The 18,508-nt window shown below is 42.6% G+C and overlaps 1 protein-coding gene across 5 annotated transcripts in view; it reads right to left on the minus strand.

Moving 5' to 3' along the window:
- Window positions 1-2,374, minus strand: part of ABLIM2 (actin binding LIM protein family member 2) — a 217,640-nt gene extending 215,266 nt beyond the window's left edge. The window contains exon 1 of one of the 5 annotated variants that reach the window (XM_043544704.1): window positions 2,033-2,374. In XM_043544704.1, coding sequence (XP_043400639.1) covers window positions 2,033-2,048 — 16 coding nt within the window. In that variant the 5' untranslated portion in view covers window positions 2,049-2,374. The remainder of the gene's footprint in view (window positions 1-2,032) is intronic. The other 4 variants (XM_037898124.2, XM_037898130.2, XM_043544706.1 and 1 more) reach the window with 4 other exon arrangements.
- Between the last annotated feature and the right edge of the window lie 16,134 nt (window positions 2,375-18,508).

Here is an 18,508-nt window from a genome sequence, read left to right on the forward strand (position 1 = left end):
TTTGTTTGGGGATTTTTTAAATATAACCAAGGAAATTTGTTTGTTTCAATACGGCTGGGATACACATTTTTGAGATTTAATCTGCACCAGGCTGCTGTCCACTGACATTTCTGCAGTGTTATGTGTGTATACATACACACACACACACGTAGGTATATATATAAAACTTGTTTATCATTATATTCAATTTATATTAAAATTATAAAGATGAAATTGTGCCCTTGATCCAAAACCAACTAATATAACTGGAAAGACATCCCTTGAATTCCGTAGTATTCTCTATGAATTTTAGGTATCCTACCTGACCCCAATCCTATAGTACCTCACACTCTTTAACGTATCTATCTTCACAATACCCCTATAGGAAAGAATCATCCACAATTTACGTATGAGGAACTGAGGTACAGAGTAGCTAAGTGACTTCCCCAAAGCGGTTTGAACTCAGGTCACCCAACGCCTAGACATGTGCTCTAACCACTACACCATCCTTCTTCTTTAGACTCAGCTGTTGACATACAGAGTCACCATCTAATTGTAACTATTCAACATATAATTATTGTGGGGGGAAAGATGTATATTTAGCAGTCATTGCTATCCTCAGGAGTGAAATACCCCCAATCAACTCTTAAAGGTTTTTTTCCCCCTGCCAACCTACATTTTCTGGTAAAGCTGTGTAACATTTTGCAATCAACTCTGCTCCAAACTAACCAGTACTTCAGTGCCATGCAAAGCAGGTGAATGCTTAATCTTTTTAAAATAACATTTCAAGTGGACTCCCAAATTAAATTCTTCCACACAAATATTTGACTATATTTGAAGCTGCATATATTATTTTAAACAGGTGTCATGTGTGAATATAATGCATTGCAATTTATTTCTTCATTGCATGGAATGAGACAGAATGCTACCCAGACTTCTATATAATTCTGTGGATCCGAAGAAGACATTCCAATTTTCATCTTGTGCACTACCACATAGTCTGGGCCAGGTCTGCAAAGGCTGAGAATTTAAACCCATACATTTCCCTTTGCAAAATATTTGTTTACTTTCCAGCAGCAACTTGCAGGGTGGGGAGGTAGGCAGCGAGTTTGCAGCAATAGATCTGACCCATATTTCTGCTGCAGAAAGCAGCTGCATGTAGGAGGATCGGGGACGCTCTTTTGACACGGATTTTTTCTTCTTCACAAGAAGCAGGCTTTACACATGTACGGCTGGCTCCTTATTACTGGCCTTTGACAAGGGGCGTGTGTGTGTTTGAGCGCACTGCCCATCTATCTAGGGGGCTGCGCTGCTCTCCTCTCCCAGCAACACTGCGGTATCCGCTGGCCAAAAGTTTACAGACCCTGCTTTTAATCGTGACCACAAAAAAAAGCAAAACCACACCTTAAAAAGTTCGATTCGCACCTAGGCCACTGGGATTCAGTCCTCACGAGCCCCCCACACGAGGGCTGGCGGCGGGTGGATGAACACCAAGGCTGCCAGCACGCTAGGAAGCGCAGCGCCGGCTGGGCTCTGCAACCCGCCTTGCATCCAGCACTGGACGCCGCAGAAGCTCCCAGCCTCACCCGGCGGCTTGCAAGAGGATGCCCGCATTTGACGTTTGGAGGGGGGAATCGGTTGGGAATATTTTGTAGCACCAGCTTCCCCCCCCCCACCCCCCGCGAAGAAAAGCTGCATTGTAACGTGACTGAACCTGCCGAAAGGGAGGGAAATCTCCGCCTAAAAAACATAAATCATGCAGAAGCTTTTTTTAGTAGCTTAATGAAACGACTGGAAGCAGCCGCAATTAATGCCCTGCACCCCTTCCCCCCACCCAGCCTCCTGGCGTTCAAACCTCCAGGCTGCTGGGGGGCGGAGGGGGGAGGGAGGAAATTAGCCGCATGATGCCCCCCTCTCCTGCACGCTACTCCCAGAACCCCGGGGGCTCGTCCACCTCTCGCATAAACATGGGACAACTCTGCCAAAGGCTGGCAGCAAGAGCCACCCTGCCCCGCGAGCCCCCGAGCACGCCAGCCCCCCGGCGCGCGCCTACCTGTGCCGGTGCTCATGGTCCGGCCGTGCGAGCTGCCCTCAGCCGCCCCGGGAGCCGCAGGTCCCCGCTCCGGCCCGGGCGGATGGTGCGCGCAGCGCCAGGGGCGGGCCGAGCCACCTGCCGCCGGTGCGCATCAGAAGCGCCCCTGAGCCGCCAGGCAGCGCAGCCTCATTCACCGCCCCGCTCTCTGGTGGCGCATCCCCGAGTTCTCGAGAGCGGCAGCGTCCGGCTCCGCAGCTGCCCTGCAAACGCCCCGCGCGCGGCGCAAGGCAGGGCGCAAGCCTGGCGCAGCGCAGCCCTGCCCCGCCGTGCGGCTCCCGCTCCTGCCCCCCGGCCAGGTGACCACCGCGGCTCTCTGACAGCTCTGGCGCAGAGGGAGAGGGGCGGGGGGGACCCTGGGAAGTGTAGGCTGCTCCGCCAGAGAGCAGCCGCCTGAGGAGCGGCAAGGGACTACATCCCCCGCAATGCTATGCGCCAGCGAGCCCCAAGAAGGAGCGGGTGGGGCAGCTGGCGGGCTGGTGGGCTTATGCCCTGTGCGATGCCAACTTCTGTGATGCACACCCGAGCCGCGCTGGGAACTGGGCTTCTCTGCCAAGGCCACACCCTCTAAGAGAAGCAGCCGCAGCGATGGTCAGCACCGTTTAAGAGCCCCCATGCTTTAATCCGGCATCCCGCCTAGTAAATAAAAATACCGAGCTTGTAAATTCCAGGGGGAGCGAGTGGAAGGGATGCAGGGAGCACCCCTCTCTCTGCTTCAGCGGCTGATACCTCAGCAAACGATGCAGACACCAAGCGCTGGGAAGCTGGTCCTCTTTATTTATGCTCAGCACGTCTGAAGCCAGGTCTACACTACAAAATTATGTCGACTTACCTTAGGGGGGCAAACAGCCGCAGCAGTTATTCAATCGCTTGTGGGTGCGCACACTTGGCTCTTGATGTTGGCAGTGCTCGTCCTCCCCTGGAACATTTGTAGCGATTGTTTTCTTAGCGTGGGACAGCTCCTGAAAGGCAGGAATAGTCAATGGAATGCAGTGGCCACATTGACATGGTGTCGACCTCATTACATCAACCACCACTCTATCATCCCTTGGGGAAGGTGGTGTTTTTCAGTTGTCAAAGAGAGGCACTTACAGCAGTGGGAGCCAAATTTCAGTGAAGACACTTGCACGCAAAGCAGCTCATGTCAACCTAACAGTGTAGTATAGAGCAAGCCTGAGAAGCCTCTTGGAACATGGCTTGTACGAAAGATTCAATACACGGTTAAGGGGTGCTTCATTTATAATGTAAACAATGAAAAAATACTACCACCACAGGGGAAAAATAATAGGAAGGCAAAACCTTCTACCTTCTGAGCCAAATTCTTCTCCCTGTTACACCACTATCATTCCAGAGTAACTCCATTTTTTAGGTAGAGTTACTCATGGACACTTGGTGTAACAGTGAGCAGAATTTATCTTTTGGATAGCTCATACAACCCAGGTACTGACCCTTATTTGTGATCAACAGGGGCCTCAAATCCTGTGTTGTGCTAAGTGCCCTTACCTCGCCCTGAAATCAATGGAAGCTAAGGGTGCTCAACACCTCCCAGGAGTGAGCCCTCAGACATCCATTGCACATTTTGTAGAATAGTAGTGTTAACTCACTGATCACTCCAATTTCTAACTGATAAAACATTCTGTCTCCCCCAGTGTTTGAACTTGCAAGGTGCTAAGTATCCTTAACTCCCACTGGATTCATCATATGCAATGTAGTTGTGGCTCTGTATGTCCCAGGAGATTAAAGAGACAAGGTAGGTGAGGTAATATCTTTTATTGGACCAGCTTCTGTTGGTGAGAGAGACAAGCTTTCGAGCCACACAGAACGCTTCAGGCAGTTGAGGGCACTCAGCACATTGCAGAACTGGGCTCTAAATCCCCCCTCTTATTTTAGGTGGGCATGGTTTGTTCTTCAATTTTTCCCCCTCAGATGTTTTGTAGAGTTTAAACAGCTGCTACTGCATTCCAGTGACACATATTTTGGTCCCTCTCTATAGCCCTTTCCTACTAGGCTCTGTTAGTTAATCTATGTGCACCTCTGAGATATTCACATGAAAGCTGCTAAGAAAATGCAGAGTTCCTACTGTTTTAATATACCACTTTCACATCTCTGTAATAAAAACACAGTAAAGGAAAACGACCAAGTTTACACTATTTACCAACTCAATTATATTAGTGTGGCTTCTTGAAACCCAGCACCTGCTTTGAGTTAGAGATCTCAGGCAGCGAAGTTTCCATATTAGGTGGAGGAGGTCAGAACCTCTCCCACAAGTAGATGAACCCTGCTGACTAATCTTTCATATTTGTGACTAAGACATGTTAATAGCTCATTGCAACTAACTGTATTGAATATATTAAGACCACATCATGCTAAAGTAAAAACGATTTAGATTTTATAACAAAAAATTCAAATGGTCAGATTCAGCATTACACTCTGGCTGCTCAGCACTGCTCCAGTGACACAAAGATGTACTAAATTTGGTTTTGGCTGGCTCTGCATTACTGGAGACACACACAGAAGCTGGAGCATACAAAAGAATCTCTCTCTCTCTCAATAAAGTGCCTATTACTCCAGGATCCTTTGACTATTATTTAGAAAAATAATCCAGCTAAGAGCAACGGGTAACTCACAACCCCCAACCAAAGTCTCTCTAAACATTAACCTTCCCTTCCCCACTCAATGGCTAATACAGAAAGATGGACCTTGTAACATGACTTAAAGGTCAACAGATTTAAGCTATTTTGGGCGAAGGGGGAAGTAACTGCCAAACCAGAGGGCCCCTCAAAGAGAAGGCTGCACCATCCACAACATTTTGTTTAAAGGAAAGGGACTCCAAGAATCTCTGTTGTTGCAACTGTGGCAGTATCATACAGGGAAAAAGTTAATCTCTCTATTAGGGCTGGACAAAAAGTATCAGATAAATAGTTTATTTGCCAAAAAATGAAGTTCTGGTCAACCCAAAACCATTTGCAAATTTGACAGAAGTTCACCAAATAGTTTTGGTCTCAATGTTTCCCCCCAGGCTTAGGAGTCATTCACAAAATGACAGCAGGAGGATGAGGGAGCTCCTCCCTTATAACAGCTTCACGAGACCTCTGGCCCAGGATATCCCATAGCCCGGTGGGTAGAATCATAGAAGATTAGGGTTGCAAGAGACCTCAGGAGGTCATCTAGTCCTCAAAGCAGGACCAACCCCAACTAAATCATCCCAGCCAGGGCTTTGTCAAGCCAGGCCTTAAAAACCTCTAAGGATGGAGATTCCACTACTTCCTTAGGTAACCCATTCCAGTGCTTCATCACCCTCCTAGTGAAATAGTTTTTCCTAATATCCAACCTAGACCTTCCACACTGCCACTTGAGACCTTTGCTTCTTGTTCTGTCATTTTCCACCACTGAGAACAGCCTAGTTCCATCCTCTTTGGAACCCCTCTTCAGGTAGTTGAAGGCTGCTATCAAATCCCCCCTCACTCTTCTCTTCTGCAGACTAAATAATCCCAGTTCCCTCAGCCTCTCTTCATAAGTCACATGCCCCAGCCCCCTAATCACAGGACCCTTCCCTACCATGTTGGAGAATGCAAGTTCAAATTCCTGCTCTTCATCAAGCAGAGGGGAGAACTGAACCCAGATAGGTCTAATACATCTTGGGTAAGAGCTATAGCTGTTGGGCTAAAGGTTAAAAGGGACTTATCACCTCTTCCTCCTGATTTGTGAATATAGCCTTTTCCTTTGCTTTAATTTTGAAAAGTGACCAAAATTAAGCAAAACATTTTTGTTCAACTCAAAAAGAAATGTTGACTTTTTTGATTCACCAAAATTTGTCAGTATTTCAGTTTGTTTGCACCAAACCCGTTTTGTTTCTGTCAATTTTTCAGAACTGCCAGCAAACTGAAAAATCAGTTACTTATCCAGCTCTACTCTCCAATAGGTGGGTTGTAGATTTCTGCATTGACCAAACATAACTGCTTCAGAGAAACTGGCATAACTCTGTGTGTTAGGCTGCTGGAAAGTTATTTCCCCCCCATGAATTCAATCAAAGTGTCTTGAAATTTGGTTGCCCTTTTGTTTGTTTAATGAACTTTTCCATCACCAAAACTTCTTAATTATAGTGAACTAGAAAGATGTTGGATGGCTGTTTTTCCTTCCATTGATTTGCTATAGAAAAGCTAGCTGCAACTAATAAGGGGGATATTATTTCTTGATAGAAAAATCAACAATTTTTATTTGAAATATAAAAAGCCAATAAAAGTCTTGCCAATAAATCCATTGGTAAAATAAAATTTTATTCTCTTTTACTTGTTAGCATGTTTGTTTCAAAAAATGTTTCCAGTTTAGGTCATTACCAAATATGTATCAAAGGTCAAATTTTCAAAAGTGCCTAAGTGATTTATAAGCCCACATCCCATTTGCAAAAGTGACTTTTGAAAATGGAACTTAGGTGCTTTAGAAAATTTTACCTGAAATCCCCACCTCACGTTCTCTCCAGTTGTTTCCCCTTTCCAACTAGTACATCTTTATAAAGATACTACTGACACAGTGGTTTGTAATCATTTCCTTTTGTGACAAAATGTAATTTAGATGAGAAACCCATTCTCCATATCTGTCTCCATTCCTTTATTGATTTTTTAATTTCTGCATCATCACTTTCTCATTTCTTTATGAAAGGCAATTATTCTTTTGTATCACAACTATTCGGAGCCTAGAATGAGATACTGTTCCATTTATGTTCAATTCAACAACAATATAATTTTTCTGTTACTGAAAGATCTCTATTTAAAGCTTCTTTATTTTCAGCTTGTCTGACATTCTCTGAGTTGTAAATATTATCACTTGAAAACTATTTTGTTTTAAACCTAATAAAGTTCAATTTTTTATATTTGTTATTGAATTCTACCAGCCTTACTCAATTTGAGTGATATTTTACCCCACAAATATGCCTGTTTAAATCAGTGAGACTATTTACATGCTTAGAGTTAAGCATATGCTGAAGTTCTTTGGGCAGGAGTCCAGCAAAGTACTATTAAACATAAGGGTAGGTGAGGGGAGAGTTCGAGTTGGGCCTGGAATGTATCTACCTGCTTTTCCCTAATATTTGAACCTTTTTATGAAGCTTAGAATGAAATCTTCATTCTCATAAACTGATGGTAGAGAAATTGGGGATGGATTTAGCAAAAGAACGCCAGTACAGAATTCATATCCAAATGACATTTTTGACTTAAACAAATAGGCCCTCAGAGACAGAATGAAAAATGTGCTTGTAGCAGTGTGAACACAAAAGGTATGTTTTTAGAACTATTGCAATGCCATTTATGTAAAAGAATGTCGTGGCTTAGTGGAATGAGAGTTTTATTTGTATAAAGACCCTATGATTGGGTCTGAAAATCTGAAGCCATCAGGCTCCAGCTCTTCCTCCCTATCAGTGATTGGACACTTACTTGTCTGAACCTTCCACAAATATCTGTGCTTTCTTCCACATCTCTCCTTTTGCATGAAGAAATCTCCCTGAAAAGACATATGTTGAATATATTTGTCTTACTCTCCCCCAGTCATGTGTTGCTTATCTTTATAGGCCTTGACTATAGAGGTAAATTCACTCTGATTCCAGTAATCAATAAGCAGCAACCAATGTAGCTGCACCATTACAAATCCCAGGCAGCTACATTGAGAAATGGCCATCAACTGCTGGAATCAGAGCAAATTCCCAAAGGACACAATGCCTTCAATTGTAAGCTCCCTGGGGAAGAGGCAGTACCTGCCCTTCTGTCTAACATCTTGGATTATGGAGCTCTGATTCTTCTTGAAGCTTTTGGATGTTAATATAATCAACAAAATTATAAGACTGAGTAAGTGAAGATTGCTCTCAAAAGAATAACATGCCAAAGACCTTAATTGCTGTAAGCTTCTGGATATGGCAACGAATTTCCAACAATTTATCAATTTGTCTATAAATAATGAGTTATTATTTCATTATGACAGGTTTCAGAGTAGCAGCCGTGTTAGTCTGTATCCGCAAAAAGAAAAGGAGGACTTGTGGCACCTTAGAGACTAACAAATTTATTTGAGTATAAGCTTTCATGAGCTACAGTTACATCATTATGGCTACATTACAATAACACAGAAATAGTAATATAGTGTAATATTAAGGAGAGTGCATCTGTGTGATAAACTTTTATGTTAAGCACCTCTCTTTCTGTGATTCATATATAAATATTACAGCAGCAGTTATAAGTTTGAGACATTGTCCAGCTGCCGTAATTACCTTTTAGGCATCTAAATATGTTTGACCTATAGCTCATAATACAACTCCAAAACAAACTTTGAAAACAGAAAGAATGAAAACAACACCAAAGGGAACAACTAAGGAGAATAAAATAAATCTTTGTTAGAAGGGGACAATCAGGAATTATTCAATCTTGTCAATAGTCAGCTTTAAGAAAGTTGGTCAAAACAAACAAACCTTAATATCTGCAAAGCAGTTGCTTAATGTGACATGAAGCATAACAGGTATTAACCAATAGCTATGTATAAATTATACACAAGAAAGAACAGTAAGCAAGAAACACCAATAGAAATGCAAAGAAAAATAAAACCACTGACTCACCTGTGGGGAATACCAGTAAGAACATGAGCAACCTCACAAATGGCTGGTCCGCGAAGCACAACCAAACATCATACGTTGGGGAAAAAAATGAGATTTGAATAAATGTAATGGTAGACGAGACAGGGCAATGACAAGATAGTGCAAAACTTTAGCAAATGCTTAATACAGTCAGTCAATAAATGTTCATGACTATCATACTAACTATGGTATTGCAATTTTGTGCTTTTTATAGTAAATACCACCCTATAATTGGATTGCTGTCCCTTGTGTGTGTGTGTGATGTAAATATATTGCAACCTCCCTTAAATATGACTCACTAGAAAACTGCTCTTTATATGAAGCCATAATTTTCTTTAGCCAATGGATAGGAATATAGTCTATTGGACTTTCATTGTACCAGAAGGTTTAACTCTACATTTCCCTGCACAGGTGTCCTAATTTCCTCTTGTTTAGCCTATACTGTGTATCTGGCATCACTCTGGGTACCCTATTTAGCAGATCCTAGATTCTTTGCTGATGCTAGGTTCTCACATAGCACGGTGCAACATAAGGCTAGTAGATGCTACCTCATTTGAGCAGATGAGGTCCTGGCCTCAGTTAAACGTGCTCTCATTGCCTCCTGGCTAGACTCAGAGGCAGATTAGCGGTTTGGGGGGCCCTGAGCAAGACCAAGTGGGGGGCCCTAAGCAAGTGGGGGGCCCCTCCCCACCCCTTCCACCTGCAGCTCCTCCTGCCCCTCTCCCCCGGCGCTCCTGCTGGGGAAATGGGGTCAGGGCACAAGGGCCTTCCCCTCCCTGCCTGGTGCTCCTGCCAGGGAGCAGGGTTGGGGCACAGGGGCTTTCCCTGCCCCACCTGGTGCTCCTGCCAAGAAGCGGGGTTAGAGCGCTGAGTAGGGGCAGTGGGTCGAAGCTCGGGGGCACCCATTTTTCCAGGGATTCTCCAATTGGCCGGGGCCCCTGGGCACAGGCCCTGTTGGCCCTGTGGCTAATCCGCCACTGGCTAGACTACAGTATGAAGACATCAGTTCTTTGGATAATCCAACCAATACAGAATGCTGTAGCGCACCCCCTACGCACATTAAACCTGTCCTCTGCTCCTTACACTCGCTTCCCATAGATTAATGAGTCACCTGGAAGGTCTTGGTCCTTATCTTCAACATTCTCAGTGGGCCTGGGACAAGGCTTTCTAAAAGATCTCCTAAAACTCTAGAGTGAATACTGTAGGCAACAGCTCTGCTCCTCAGGCACAATGGAACTTTCTACCACAAGGGTAAAGCTCGTCTGGGTGGGAAACAGAGCTTTCTCAGGGGCTGCTCCCAGACTGTGGAATGAACTGTCACAGGAACTGAAGACCATCACATACCTTGCCCCCTTCCTCTCCAGGTGCATGATGCACTTCTTTGTCCTGTGTCCAGTAACATATACTCCTGTCAACATGCAGATATAAAAAAAATTAAATACCAAACCCAAACACAACCGCTTCCAAACCTAAACATTACACTGCACACTGAGTCCTCCACCTTGAGAGATGAGGAGAGATTGAATTTTACTTACCTCACTTAATGAACTACTGGAAGGTGGTCAGGCACTACAGGGGTGAAGGCAGTATAAGAACCTTGGTACAATTATGATACTTTTTCTATTCTACAATTACTAGTATTACTTCATTCACTGCACTATAACAACACATTAAAATTGGTGGGGGTGGGAATGAAGGGTTGAAAGCAACTAAATTAATTCCTTTGTGATTTACCTAAAATTCAGTGGTTCCCAAACTTGTTCCGTTGTTTGTGCAGGGAAAGCCCCTGGCGGGCCGGGCCTGTTTGTTTACCTGCCGCGTCCGCAGGTTCGGCCGATCGCGGCTCCCAGTGGCCGCGGTTCGCTGCTCCAGGCCAATGGGAGCTGGTGCATATCTGGAGTAGCTCAATTACAGGCAATGGAGTTACAACACTCCAAATTTACACTGCTCTAACAGAACACAAAATTGTATTACAAAAATGATTATCCCCCACTACAGTAGGTGTGGTACCCCAAAAAGATTATATTCAAAGACAAAGGGTGAGAGAAAGGAAATATCCTCCCATTTTACAGATGGCAAATTTAGGCGGAGAGAGATTATAAAAGTCTAAAGGCAGAGCTGAACCCACAGCTCCTACACTCCAGACCAGGGTCTTAGCCATTAGACCAGCCACTCTTTCCCCCTTTTGTTCAAGTGCAGAACTGGATCCATTCCATGTATCATGGCCGCAAAGAGTTCTTCAGTAGAAGTCTAGTACAATACCATATCAAATGACTGACATAAGGGATTATAGAACTGAAGATTATAAAATATGAGAAAAGAGCCTAAACACTGTTGTGAAAGAAGGAAGCAATTTCATACAGGGAACAATCTTGAGCACCAACAGCAAATAAGCTATCCTGATCTCCACAATGAATCCCAACCATTACTGATTCTCAGACAACAGACCACCAAGATTAGAGAGTTTCAGGAATGAGATAAAAAATATAAGTGGTTCCCCACCAGGATCCCTTCCTATTACTGTTCATATATGTGTAATGCATTACTAGGTCTGATGTATGCACAAGTGACATACACACATTTACCTAATTCTTGCCCTGTTTATAGGACTAAAGGAAATAAGAATTATGCAGTCTCAGCCTCACAACAACCAGCAACATACTAGAATAAACCAGCTTCCACCCTAGCAAAAAAATCCATATAAATCTAGTGATAAAGAGCTCCAGAACTGGAGTTCAAAACTGTGTCCAAAAGTTTGGATGCTTCTCTAAACTATTCATACTTATGGATGACCTTCCCGGACCTTGCAGGCTTCCACCCACCCCAGAATCCTTCTGCTTTAGACCCCTGAGACAGAACCCCCATCAAACCTACTACACGAAGTGGCATTGTCTATGCAAGAAAGGAAGATGTGGAGATCTCACGGCCAGCTAGTTTTTTCTGATGTTTTTGGAAGATGATATGTTTACTCGTCCTACTGATGTCTTTGAGGGAATTAACAGGCAAGGCAATTATTCTGCACCACAACTGTTCAATTTCACATAACTTTAGACTGCATCATCTTTTTTTTAGTTTTTTTCCCCTTAGAAATATTTTATGAGGCCTTCCGGGAAGACGCAGGGCAGAGTATTGAAGCATAAGATCTGCTACGTTTATTGCAATACTTTTATTTTCTTGCAGTTTCAACTAGAGGTCAGTAACAGGCTGGAATTATTCCAATCAAGTGCAGACTTGCAGAGAAATGTTTTAAAGGACTGAGTTGTCCGCTGTGTTTCATGAAGTCAAAGTTACTAAGGAAAGGTAGTGTCTTTACTATTGGAAATTTAGTTGACCATAGAGATGTTAAACCAGATTTACAATAAGAGCACAGTATTCTGAGCCATCATGAAAGATTACATGAGATCCTCACCACCAAAATTTACAGTCATTCAACTTCTACTAAATGTAGGAAAATTAAATGTTGCATTAAATATTACAGTACCTCCTGAATGAGAGAAGTAGGCATTTTTAGTGAGCTGACAAAAATCATCGTATGATAATGGGAAGGCATACTTCTGGGACCTTTCATTCCCATTGACAAGCCAGATATCCTATGAAGCTTTGCAAGAATTCATTATTTGCATATATGAGTCAAATTCAATATTGGTCCGAAAGAAGTGTAACTCCACTGAAGACAATGCAATTAAGCCAGCAGTAAATCTGGTCAACTATTTCTAGACTGTACATTGTACAAGACAAAATCTCTTCACTGGAGAATTTGTCATCTAAATAGATAAGACATAGAAGCAGGGGAGGAAAAAATATTTCCATTTTATAGAATTTATGTTAAGAAGCTTGCTTCTCAAACAGAGAAGTTCAGAAGCTTGCTCAAAGTTACACAGGAAGTCTGTAGCAGAGCCAGAAATTCAACCTGGATCTCCTCTGTCCCAGTCCAGTGCTTTAAGTATAAGCCCATACTTCTCCTATCTGGAAGTAATTCAAGAGAGGAAAGTAAGTGTGGGCATTTTTCTCCAAGGTTGTCTATCAGAGAAACAACACTTGTCTGAGAAAGTATCACATAAGAACATAAGAATGGCCATGCTGGGTCAGACCAAAGGTCCATCTAGCCCAGTATCCTGTCTTCCAACAGTTGCCAAAGCCAGGTGCCCCAGACGGAATGAATAGAACAGGTAATGATCAAGTGATCCATCCCCTGTTGCCCATTCCCAGCTTCTGGCAAACAGAGGCTAAGGACACCATCCCTGCCCATCCTAGCTAATAGCCATTGATGGACCTATCCTCCATCAACTTATCTAGTTCTTTTTTGAACCTGTTACAGTCTTGGCCTTCACAACATCCTCTAGCAGGGAGTTCCACAAGTTGGCTGTGCATTATGTGAAAAAATACTTCCTTTTGTTTGTTTTAAATCTGCTGCCTATTATTTCATTTGGTGACCCCGAGGTTGTGTGTTATGAGAAGGAATAAATAACACTTCCTTATTTACTTTCTCCACACCAGTCATGATTTTATAGCCATCTATCATATCCCCCCTTAGTCGTCCCTTTTCCAAGCTGAAAAGTCCCCGTCTTATTAATCTCTCCTCATATGGCAGCCGTTCCATACCCCTAATAATTGTTGTTGCCCTTTTCTGAACCTTTTCTAATTCCAATATATCTTTTTTGAGATAGGGCACCCACATCTGCATGCAGTATTCATAATGTGGGCGTACCATGGAATTATATTGAGGCAATAAGATATTTTCTGTCTTATTATCTATCCCTTTCTTAGCGATGCCCAACATTCTGTTTGCTTTTTTGACTGCTGCTGCACACAGAGTGGATGTTTTCAGAGAACTCTCTTTTTTTGAGAGGTAACAGCTAATTTAGATCCCATCATTTTATATGTATAGTTGGGATTATGTTTTCCAATGTGCATTACTTTGCATTTATCAGCATTGAATTCCATTTGCCATTTTGTTGCCCTGTCACCCAGGATCCTTTTTTAGCTCTTTGCAGTCTGCTTGGGACTTACCTATCTTGAGTAGTTTTGTATCATCTGCAAATGTTGCCACTTCACTGTCTACCCCCTTTTCCAGATCATTTATGAATATGTTGAATAGGACTCGTCCCAGTACAGACCCCTGGGGGACACTACTATTTACCTCTCTCCATTCTGAAAACTGACCATTTATTCTTACCCCTTGTTTCCAATCTTTTAACCAGTTACCAATCCATGAGAGGACCTTCCCTCTTATCCCATGACAGCTTACTTTGCTTAAGAGCCTTTGGTGAGGGACCTTGTCAAAGGCTTTCTAAAAATCCAAGTGCACTATATCCACTGGATTCCCCTTGTCCACATACTTGTTAACCCCCTCAAAGAATTCTAGTAGATTGGGGAGTCATGATTTCCCTTTACAAAAACCATGTTGACTCTTCCCCAACAAATTATGTTAATCTATGTGTCTGACAATTTTGTTCTTAACTATAGTTTCAACCAGTTTGTCTAGTACTTAAGTCAGGCTTACCAACCTGCTATATATCACTCTACATAACATCTTCTGGAGATAACCCTACTTCATCAGCAGCCTGATCTCTGAGGACATATATTGATGAAGACAAAAATCAGTTTTTTGCAGAGACTTTGAGGACTGAAGCCATCTGATGTGCCATCAGCAATTTACTTTTCATGGTTTACATGGTTTACAGATTAACCTTTGAGTTACTGGCAGCTCATTTACACACCCAAGAAAGTGAACAACCATGAAGCAAATCTGGACAAGCTTTTCACCTCCTGTCAATTTTATCCTTTCCATCCGGGCTCCCACAATAACCCTCCTTGTGACTCTAGGGTATGAAATCTGTGTCAGCACTGAAATGGATCTTGTTCTAATAAGTCAAAATGCCAACACACTACAAAGAACTTTCATACTTGTTACATTGTTGAAACTGACTCAGATGACTGTCATTAATGCCCAGATCAAGATAAATCTGCAGACTCAACAAGACAGACTGTTATACCCTCATCTCTAAGTGTGGGGATTTACATGCCTAAATCCCTGTACATCAGGTTAAAGTGTCTAAGAGGCACCAAAGGCAGATATTAGTGAGATTCAACATCAAATAATATTCATTTGAGAATTTACCATGGAAGTGATAAGAACAAGGAAAAACATTCAGAAGGGCTATGACTTGTTTTAGATAAGGGCAGCAGCAACTGCCAGCAAAACTCTGAGATAAGACAGAGCAATGGCACCCTTTGTGGTAATCAGCAAAGATGGAACAAATGACGAATACATGTGATAATGCAAAACTCCTTGGAGCATGAAGACTGGTGTGATTTTATGGCTCGTCTCTTTCTCAGTCTCAATAACATTTACCTGCACACGCTCATGAATGTAATTGTGAAGATGACGAAGAGCAGCTGCATTTTTTTGACAAAGAGAAAGAGACACTGTTGCAACAAGGCAGTCAATTCTCATCTAGTTCAACAAAAGTGAATCAGCAGCAACGAAAACTTGCAGAAACAGCTAAACAAGAGCAAAAACAAAGTCCATGCTATGGTCTCAATCTGATTAAGCAACTTGGGCCAGAGATGGCCATTTACTGAACAATTGTAATGAGGTCTCTAGGCACTACCAGTACAATTGTCAAACAAATAAAAATAATTGATTAACCTCATTTTTCCAATCTTTTTATAATAATATTCATGGAATAGGCTTATGTCACATGTGGATTATTATTTATTGGTATTGCGGGAGTACCTAGGAGCCCCAGTCATGGACCAGGACCTTGTTGTGCTAGGTGCTGTACAAACACAGAATAAAAAGTTGGCCCCTTCCCCAAAGAGCTTACAATCCAAGTATAAGATAAGAGACAAGGATGGGTGGATACAGACAGATAAATGGGGGATAGGCTGACCAGATAGCAAGTGTCAAAAATCAGGACAGAACTCACATGCCATCCTTTGGTAAACTATTGTGCAGATATCTGACACAAGGAATCCCTATAAAACCCTAGGCACTTCCTGTGCCTTCTGCCATTTGGCTTCAAGGGGTCCCTGGGTAACAAAGTGAGCGGCATTCTCTATAAAATCATGGAGGGGTTTGAGCTTCTATGGTTTATAAGAGAGGGAGCTGCTGGCAGGGCGTTCTCCATGAGATGCCAGAGAGTGTGGCACTGACTGCCCCCCGCAGTCCAAATGAGTCTTTGTCTGGTGACCCTTCAAGTACTCAGCATAGCACATTTTTAAAAACAGGCATCTGGAGAGGGCTGAGGAGGGTGGGGTGGGTATTTTTGGAGGGCGGGACAGAAGGATGGGGATTTTTGTTTTGTTTTCTGTGGAAGGGTTGGTGGGATCTGTTGCTGTATCTTGATTGTTTCAAGACTCTATTCATACTATTTTGTAAGCAGTAATATTTGTAGCTATGTCAGTCCCAGCATATTCGAGAGACAAGGTGGGTGAGGTAATATCTCAGAGCATCAAAGCTAAATACAAGATCAAACAGTATTTAGCACATATTCTTAGGGACCATTCAAGGTGAAGTGGTCCATTAACACTCATGTAGTCATAGGACCAAATGGAGGGGTAGTGTAGTCACTACGACTACGGGGGTATTTACCTCTGACACTCTGAATACCTTTCCCAGGTCTGAAGAAGAGCTCTGTGTTGCTTGAAAGCTTTTCTCTCTCACCAACACAAGTTGGTCCAATAAAAGCTATTACCTCACCCACCTTTTCTCTTTGTACTATTTCGTGAGGCCCCTAGTGTAAAGGAATGCCAAACTGTATTATATAGCTCAGCCACTAGGTGGCACTGCGTGTAACATTCCTTTTTTAGGTTTCAGAGTAGCAGCCGCGTTAGTCTGTATCCGCAAAAAGAACAGGAGTACTTGTGGCACCTTAGAGACTAACAAATATATTTGAGCATAAGTTTTCGTGAGCTACAGCTCACTTCATTGGATGCAACATCCGATGAAGTGAGCTGTAGCTCACGAAAACTTATGCTCAAATAAATTTGTTAGTCCTTTTTCAAATTCACAACTGCCATACTGGGGTAGAGCATTAAAGGATCTTATGGCGAACATATCTGGTGTGCGTAAGCTAGCTCTATGACCAGTCCATATCTGGTACAGAAATACATGACACCCAGAGCCTCCTCTTTGTATACTTTCAATCGAAATATATTGGGCAATGTCAAAAAGTACAAAAGACAGGCTGACCCAAGCTATCACCATGAGAGAAAGAAGAAATCTTATCTATTATTTAGATTAAGTTAAAAAAATAGGCAGCTCAACTCAGGAAAATATGTCCAAATTAAATTGCAGCAGCCAGTTATGGAAACATCTTACAAACCTCAAACATTCAGAGACAACGGTGGTCTGGATAGAACATGGGCCTAAATGCTGGCTTGGTCCAGGCAAAGAAGGGGAGCAGACACACTACCCAGTTCATTGTCTGAGAGAATTGTACTGGCCATGGCACTGTACTGTGAGAAACACTTAACTGCATCTATCCAACAGAGCATAGAGATTACCCAGGCCAAGGAGTTAAAGGTTCATTAAGTCATTTTTTCCACAACCTCCATCTTGCACATCAGTGCAGAAGGAGACAGGATCAGGGACATAAATTTTAAGAGAGTAAAGGCTTGGACAGTATTTTGGCACATCAGCTCATATCCCTGTGCAACTCAAACTGAATACTGTGGGCTCAATCCTCCATCCCGTTACTCCAGTTTTAGACCATTTTAACTTCATTAAAAACAACGGTGTAATGGGGTAGAGGGTCAGTTTCTGTGTCTGTTGCTCAATTCAGGGTTCAGTCATCATCTAAAATGTTATATGTGGCTAGACAATCATCCAAATTCTGGGCAATTGCATCAGCAGCTTTACAACATCAGAAGAGGACCAGATTGTGTACTGGGCTTACAAGGGGCAATTCTGAATAAGAGTGTATGAGACATATTGCAGAAAAACCTCCCAGTGAACAGAGCTAAGAAACACAAAGGTAAGATACTTTTATGGTCACTAGAATAAATTGGACACAAAGTTTAGCCTCAAGAGTGCATTTTAAGAAAGGGAGACTAAGATTCCTCTGTATGATCGGACCACAAACCAAGAATGAGCAATCTTCATGTTGTGAAAGGTAATTCTAGTGTTATGTTAGCATACCCTTAATTAAACAGCCCAGAAAATGCTACTATGGATTAAGATTTTCTTTCTCATTATAATCCTTCCAGTGTTTTTCTAAAATTAGAAAGAAGTTGTTGGTACAATCTTTGGATACAACAACAGGATAGGCCATACCTTGACGTAAGTTCTACACTATGTTAGATGCTCTAAATAGATTGCTGAAATATTCTCTCTGACCAACATGGAAAAAATTACACTCATGCATGGTGGAAAATACTGACAATAGCTATTCATTATTCCTCCAGGACTCATTAACATCTGAATGAAGGATACTTGCAGGACATCTGCTGCAATACCATAAACTGTGATCTCATCAGATCTCATATGAAAAATAGAATTGAACCAAGGCTCACACAAAAAACTCAAGTGCTGCGGGAAGTCGTGCTGACGATTTAGTTGGTGTCACTCTTCTGTCTGTGTCACTTTGTGAACCAATACCCAAACATAGTGCTGGGTGGACTGTGCTACTGGAGAGGATGCAAACAGGAAGTATTGACAATTTCTAGTTATTGAAGATTCTGGTCATAAGAACAGGAGTGTAAACCACAGTATTGTGGCCAAATTTCAATGTCGGTAATTGCAGTCTTCCTACATAGAAACTCTCCCTTTAGTTTTAAATGGCTAAAGTACTATCTGCTTTCTGTGAAAAAGGGTTGGA

Source organism: Chelonia mydas, chromosome 4 (assembly GCF_015237465.2).
Source record: "Chelonia mydas isolate rCheMyd1 chromosome 4, rCheMyd1.pri.v2, whole genome shotgun sequence".
NCBI classification, from domain to species: domain Eukaryota; kingdom Metazoa; phylum Chordata; order Testudines; family Cheloniidae; genus Chelonia; species Chelonia mydas.